We start from the raw sequence: 7,996 nt of genomic DNA on the forward strand, positions 1-7,996 counted from the left end.
AGAGAGAGAGAGAGAGAGAGAGAGAGAGAGAGAGAGAGAGAGAGAGAGAAAGGCTGAGACTCTGTTCTAGACTACTAACCCAGGCTATACAACAAAACCGAGCTGGTTAGTCAGTCTCCTTCCTGCCCCTCTTTCTGTCATCTCTGTCTATTGTCTCTCTCTCACACACACACACACACACACACACACACACACACACACACACACATTCTGTCCTTACGACACCCAGCCCCCCAGGCAGGTCAACTCTACTGCTAACACTTTCAAGGCCTGAACTATTATTAGGCAAGGGGTGAGCAGAGAATGGGAGGGATAGAAATATGAGAACACAGGATTCTCAGGACTGATACTGGGAATGACTAGGGATGGGGGTAAAGCTTCACAGAAGTTATTTTCAAAAACTAAGTGTAGTGACACACACCTTTAATCTCTGCACTCAAGAGACATGGGCAAGTGAATCTCTGTGAGTTAGAGACCAGCCTGGTCTATATATTGAGTTTAGGGAAACCAAAGTTACACAGTGAGACCTATGTCTATTATTTTAGAAAATGTTTTGCAGAGCAGTAGACCAGCATAAAACAGGACAGGACGAACATGGGCTCTCTAGCATAGTGAGCTGCACTAGGAAGCAGACCTTACAGCCACTGGGCCCACAGACAGGGCTGCAGCCCCACTGTCTGCACGAGAGAGCCACCAAAGGAGGCCAGGCAAAGTATCAGTCACAGACTCTAATCCCGGGGATGACAACAGAGGATGAGAGCAGGGCTAGGCCTAGGCACCATGCAAGAAGGGAACTGAAGTCTGCTGAGGAACTACTGAGGCAGGCTGGGCAAGGCATGAAGCAACAGTATCCCTATGGCTGTCTCTGGAAGTCACTGCAGCTGAAACAACTGTATCTATACAGTCCTGGGATCCCATTCCTTTATTTATTTATTTATTTATTTATTTATTTATTTATTTATTTATTTATGTAGCTTGTTTGTTTGAGACAGGGTCTCACTATATAGCTCTAGCTATCCTGGAACTCAACTATATAGACCAGGCTGGCCTCAAACTCAGATCACCCTACCTCTGCCTCCCAAGTGCTGGATTAAAGGCATACATCGTTTTGGCTGGCTGAGTTATTGGGATTTTAGAAAAGCATTTTCATAAGGATTCTGTGCACACATGAGCAGCTGAGACTTAAGCCCTCTGAGAGAAGAGACTCACCACAGCTATCACAGGAATGAGCACTCCCAAATTCCCTGCACTGCTGGACGCCTAGAGGAGAAACCAAATACATCACTGGCAAAACATTTCTCTTATTAACAAATAAAAACCACAACAGAATGATACAGAAAAATAATGAGACACACACACAGTGAATAAAGACGCTCCTCTGGTGCACTGTTTGGCCCTAGCCCCTTTTACATGCTGAGCACTTAAACTATAAACCCTAGTTGCCATGCAGCATAATTCAGATTTTGTGCATGTGGTGCTGAGGACTGAACCTAGACAGAGCCTTGCATACGCTACGCCTGCTCTACCACTGCGCTACATCCTTAGCCCTAAAATAACTTTAATGGGGGTGGGCAGAGACAACATAAATGTCAAATACAAACCATCAGTTTATGATTGTAGAAATTCTACATAATCATGACAGGGCCATTAAGAAGGTAACTTTCTGAAAATGTAGTTACCTTAGAAGAGTGCTGACAGAAACCAGTGAAAACAAGTCAGGAGTTAAATGCCTCCTCTGACGCAGTTATCCATAGGTAACATATGTGCAGAAAAAAACCTGGCAATGTCCATATATTTTCTATAAGTCAGAAAAACCCTGGAAACTTTAATAATTAAGTTGATATGTTTTCTAGCTGGGCCCCCAAATGCAGCTAAACTTCAACAAACACCCGTGGGAGCTGAGGCAGTCCCGAGGGCACGTGTACTGTTGACTCCGGCATAGTCATGTCAAGGAAACCCCTCTCTGCCTTGGTTTAGCCTTAGCCTTAGTTTAACTAAGTTTAACTTAGTTTAACTTTTCTTTTTCTTTTTCTTTTTTTTTTTTGGAAACAAGGTCTCACTGTGTAGCCCTAGCTGGACTAGAACTTGCTATGTAGAGCAGGTTAGTTTTGCACTCATAGAAATCCACTCTATCTCCTGAGAGCTTGGATTAAAGGAATGTGCCATCACATCTGGAACACACGAGTGGTTATGAGTTAGCATCTTCCTCTATGCTTCTACAGGCTCCCCTCACTCCAGAAGTCCCTCCTTCAGTGAATACTTGGCTGGTCAACAGTAATTACTTTACAAAGAACAGGATCCCACCTTTGTATTTAAGAGAGAAGGGAATCCTGGTATTGCTCTTCTTGCCTCTGAATAAGCATTAAATTCCAGGAGTCTTGAAATTCTATAAAATATGTGGTAAGAGGAAGCAAATAGGAGTGGCCACAGGTCCCAGTAGCTCAATTGGGTACTAGTGCCAACCTCTTGTGAGTGAGAAGGTTCTGGATACTCTGACACCATTTCCTCAGGTGTTTAGAACCCCCCTTCATCACCAGCACTTTTCCCCCATCACTTTTCCCCCAACACTTAAGCCTCTGCTGACTGTAGGGGACAGTCTCTCCTGAGAACTGAGAAAGTCACTATCCTGGGAGGCTTGATAAACTGATCAGCAGATAACCATTGGTAGGGTCCAGGAGAACAAGGCAGAATTATGGACAAAGTCTTAAGCGGGTTTTTTGTTGTTGTTGTTGTTGTTTTGTTTTTGTTTTTGTTTTTTTCTGGTTTTTACATCAGCTACTCCTTGTTCAAGACCTTCACAGGAAAGATTCCATGGAGATGTCAACTCAGACATTCCTTTGTAAGGCATTCCTGACCAGTCTGATTTCAGAGTGCTCCTTTCTGAGCTGCCCTGTTCTATACTCCCACAATACCTTTCATGGAGGCATCTTCTCTTATTTGCTTAATCCCTCACCTGAACAAAAGCCAGGAGGGACACTTAAGCCCATGGGCCAAATCCTAACCATTAACTGTCTCTTGCACACTGGCTACAGCTGCTGACGGCTACTACAGAATAACTGAGTTGTTGTAACAGAAACTGTCTGGAGCCTGCAAAGCCCGGTTCCTTATACTAAGTGGGCTGAGCACAGTGGTGGAGAGCAACTGGGAAAGGGCAAGAGGGAAAATAATGTAAGCATAAAACTGAAAATGTGGGAGAGGGCTCAGTGTTAATGGGAAGATGATGAGGTAAGGGGTGTCCCCTGTTTTAAACACCCCAAATAACCAACTTGAGCATTTAAAAGGCAGCATTCTGTTTGTTCCTGTGGATCTCCCTTTCTATGACAGTGTGATTTCAGGTAAAAGCTGGCATCCCTTATGTTCCAGTAACGGGCATCTAAGGTCCTCCTCAGCATAGGCTCAGGCCCAGGACACCATCAACACCTGCTTCCTGATGAGCAACCCAGGGAGAGCTGTCCATGGAGAAACCCATGCCCACTGCTACTGTTTTGATGTCGCCTAGGCTGATACAAGCCAGATTCAATGTTGTGAGGAAGCCATCATCTTTCTTATACCATCTAACAGGTGGAGGTTGTGAGTTAGTGTGTTAGCATATGTGAAATCTTGGTTTGAGTCCAAGAACCAAAACCAGAATACATTTAAAACTTAGAAATAATTTAACAAAGAAAGCACCATATTTCAACCAAGGTAGTTCCTCGAAATGCACCTCCCTTCCTACCTTCAGGGCAGGCCCCTTCTCACTGGCCCTCTCGCTGGCTCTTTTCCCCTCCAGCCCCAGCTGCACAAACAGTTCCAGCAGGTTCATCAACAGCTCGTCCACAAGATGCTCCTCCTGAATGTTGGCTGCGATGTTGGCCAGGGCATTGATGACTGCTAGGGAGCAGTGCCTAAAGAAAAGAAAAAGTCACACTCACTGCCAGACCCTCAGTAATGCCAGGGACGAGCTGTAGGGAGAAACACTGGCCTGCCTCACCATGCACAGACACTGACTGTGAACACATGACTATGGCCTGGGCCTCTACACTGGTTACTCAAGGCAACACCTTCTAGTATGGAAACTAGAAAACTACCTAATAACCAAATTAGGGACTGGTTACAGTCTTGACACAGCTATACATGTGGTACCACATAGCTGTTTAAAACAACATACAGGGAAATATTTCAGGTGTAGTTGGCATGTTGCTTAAGTATAAGAAGCAGGTCACCTAAATGTGCATTATGGGTCTGTATGTCATGGAAGGGAGAAGAGCAGAGGGCCATAGGTGTAGTTTAGGAATGAACTGCTACCACATGTAAATTTTCCCATGTTGTCTTATATGTACATTGATTTACAGCATATGGTGCTTCTGTAAGAAGAGAAACACAGACAAATTTTCAAAGTTGCCTCAGAGTTACATGCTGTCAAGATCTAAAGCAACAAGGTACAGAAGAATTACCTGTAGCCATGGTCTTTATAGTCTTTGGTGGCCGAATACACAACTGAACTGGCCTTCACACTGATTTGCTGGAAGAGATTCCACACTTCCTGATAAATGTATTGCTGGAAGAGAGAAAGAGATACTGTCACCAAGAGGCCACTCCTAGACAGAGAAGGGCCTTCTTGTCATCACCCAGGGAGAAAGCTCTGGAATCTGATTACCAAAGAGACTGTGAAGGGCACACATACAGGACACACACACAGGTGTGTGTGTTTAAGTGCCATGGCAGTCAGAGGAACACTTGTGCGAACTGCTTTTCTCTTCCCATCACTCAGGTTCGGGGACCCAACTCAAGTCACCAGGCTTGTCAGCAAGTCTCTTTACCTACTAAACTATCTTTGACAACCATGTTTACTTTACTGATTGATTTATATACAGGATCTTGTGATGAAGCCCTGGCTGACCTAGAACTCACCATATAGAGCAGACTGGCTTTGAACTCACAGAGATCCTTCTGCTTCTGGTTCCCAAGTGCTGGATTAAAGGTGTGCATATCATGCCTGGCCTATTTATTTTATTGTTTTAAGACTTTTTTTTTCTTTTTTTCAGACAGAGTTTCTCTGTGTAGCCCTGGCTGGCCTCAAACTCAGAGATCTGCCTGCCTCTGCTTACCAAGTGCTGGGGTTAAAGCTGTGTACTTCAAGTCTGGCTTGAAGATTCTATTCTGAATTACATGGGGATGTGGGTGTCTGCACGGGAGTATGTACATGTGAGTGCAGGTTCCCTTAGAAGTGAGGAAGACAGCACCAGACCTCCCAGAGCTGAAGCCATAGGAGGTCCTGGCTCACCTGATGTGGGAGCTTAGAACTGAACTTGGGTCTTACATAAGGGCAGTATGTGCTTCTAACCTCTAAGCAACATTTTCATACTTGGGTGTCTTTGTTTTGTTTTGTTTTGTTTAGATAGAGTCTTATATATAGCCAAGAATGGGTGTGAACTTCTAATCCTTTGGCCTCTACTTCTCAGATGCTGGGCATGTGTCACGCTGTTTGGCTAAGGATCCACTTCTAGAGCTCTAAGAAAACCCCAAATCAAAAGTAAAAGAGAAGTAGTTCTTATTTAGCCCTTATTTTATGGTAGTTACACTGATAAGAAATTAGTTGGTATTTCTGCATTTCTTTTCCTAAGACCCATAAAACCACTGATTACATTATTCTCACCATATAGTGTTGAAATCATTCTGAGAATTTAGGTCATTTTCAAGGTTTGTGAATAGTGCAATTTTATACTCCTTATAATCAAAGGTTTCCAGCTCTGGCCTTACATTTCCAGTGATAACCAGGCAGCCCAGCTGGTCGATGATGAGCACATCAAGGGGCGAGGGAGGCTGGCAAAATTTCTGCTGCAGGATCTGCAGAATTGGCTCCATGACCTTTGGGGTGTCCCTCAGAGCCACTGCAATGTGTCCCAAAGCACGGATGGTATGGTCAGGAATCAAGTGAGCATCCCTATAGGAGGGAAGAAAAGAGGTGTTTAAGAAAAGCTCTGAGGGCCAGAGAGATGGCTCAGCTGTTAAAGGCCAGGCTCACAACCAAAAATATAAAAAAAGCCGAGAGTCCAGAGTGATGGCACACGCATTTAATCCCAGCACTCAGGACGCAGAGGCAGGAGGCAGGTGGATCTGAGTTCAAGGTCAGCTTGGTCTACAGAGTTTGTTCCAGGATAGCTTGGGCTACTCAGAGAAACCCTGTCTCAGCATAAACAATAAACAAAAAAATCAAACAAAACCAAAAACCCCAAAAAGTTAAAAAAAAAAAAAAAAAAAAAAGCTCTGAGGCAGGCAGTAGTGAAACAAAATGCAAAGAGTGGATCTCTTACTTCCCTTCCTAGAAGAAGCACTCCTCTGAAGGAGCCGCATTCGGAGACAGAGACCAAGACTATAACTTCAGCACTGTCATCCAAGACTGACCCCGAACCCTCAGCAGACCCAGTGCATGGCTACACTGTGAACAGGGAAGAGGCACACACACACACACACACACANCACACACACACACACACACACACACACACACACACACACACACACACACGGTGCCAAGCAATGCACTTCCCAAATACAGACACCTACTTGTCGCTCTCCTGGGAAATGTAGAGCCTGTTGGAGAGGCTGGCCAGGAAGGCCTCCACGATCACAGGGTCCACGGTGAGGCCGGCCTTCAGGCACCTGTGCAGCAGAGAACCCACAGGATACTAAGTGTTAAGATGGTGATACCCTTTGTCTTCTGCTTGCATTGCTCCCTGTTGAGCTCTACAACATTTTAAATAGCAGCTCTGAAGTTTTTACTCCAGAAACCTGAATGAAGTCATTCCAAAGAATGAATTTGAAAATTTACAGCAGATTTGCCCACTTGATAATATTTCTTCTGGAAACAATAACATAAATCACTTTCCCTGTTTGGAAGGAACAGCTTCTTCCAGAATTATGTATCCTAGCGAGTTCCAACTTCACACTTCCTTTACCAAAAGACTCCAAGGACAGAAGAGTCCCAGATAGCTGAGGGACATTATATAATCAAGTCTTCCCCATTAACTCCAGGGCCTTATAAATGCAAAGCACACGCTCTGCCATTAAGCTACACCCCACTCCCTACCAAGGAGAAATGCTTGGGTTACAGAGAGAATGGGAAATTTTTAAAGCCCCTAAAACCACAAAATCTTTCTCAGGTGTGTCTTGCATACCACATCTATTTGGCTCTTAAGGCATGTTGAGCTATTTCTCAATTTGCTTTTTTGAGAATGAGAAGCCAGAATTTGATACAAATCAGAACAAGAGCATGAAGCAAGCCTCCACAGCACAGAAACTTAATCTTATTTAAAACAACAGCAAAAACCTCTGACTTACATCAAATATTATACAGAAAAAATATAATTACATGTTTCTCTGGAAGACGGGTTATGGATCAATCCTTTTTAATATATTACTAATTTTCTTGAATAAACATTTTGATTTTTTTCTGACTAAGAAAAGGAAAAATATTTATTGCTTTATTTAAAAAATAAAAACAAAACTCTTTTTATAAATATACAATAAATAGAGACAAGCTTTAAATAGAGGATAAATCCACTCCTTTTATTACCAAGCCTGTGCCCGCCCCCGCCCCCACCCCCACCCCCAAAGGCTTTCTTCAACTAAGCCCACCTGCAGATGTTGTCAATGGCGATGTCCCGGAGCTGCTCATACATGGATGGTTGGTTCTTCTTGCCCGGCAAGACATTCAGAGTTGACTCGGAATGCTCATTGGTGACACTTATTTTTATATCACTGCCAGCAACTAAAAGTAAAAGTTCACACTGTGTCTGATTCAGCATTCCCTTTCTTTGCCTTCTTTGTGTACAACTAAGATAACAAGCTAGTCAGTCAGCTTCAGCTTGTAGAAGCAAGGACTCAAAACTAGCTGACTACGTATCTTACCCACAGGCTTTCTTTTCTTTTCTTTTCTTTTCTTTTCTTTTCTTTTCTTTTCTTTTCTTTTCTTTTCTTTTCTTTTCTTTTCTTTTCTTCTTCTCTTCTTTTCTTC

At 43.5% G+C, this 7,996-nt stretch overlaps 1 protein-coding gene across 1 annotated transcript in view; it reads right to left on the bottom strand.

Annotated features, from left to right (window-relative positions):
* Pi4ka (phosphatidylinositol 4-kinase alpha) overlaps window positions 1–7,996 on the bottom strand; it is a 126,482-nt gene that overhangs the window by 68,462 nt on the left and 50,024 nt on the right. Inside the window, 6 exon segments of the mRNA XM_021209064.2 lie at window positions 1,210–1,260; window positions 3,716–3,884; window positions 4,434–4,537; window positions 5,740–5,923; window positions 6,547–6,642; window positions 7,618–7,750. Of these exon segments, the coding sequence (XP_021064723.1) occupies window positions 1,210–1,260; window positions 3,716–3,884; window positions 4,434–4,537; window positions 5,740–5,923; window positions 6,547–6,642; window positions 7,618–7,750 (737 nt within the window).

Source organism: Mus pahari, chromosome 12 (assembly GCF_900095145.1).
Source record: "Mus pahari chromosome 12, PAHARI_EIJ_v1.1, whole genome shotgun sequence".
Taxonomy (NCBI): domain Eukaryota; kingdom Metazoa; phylum Chordata; class Mammalia; order Rodentia; family Muridae; genus Mus; species Mus pahari.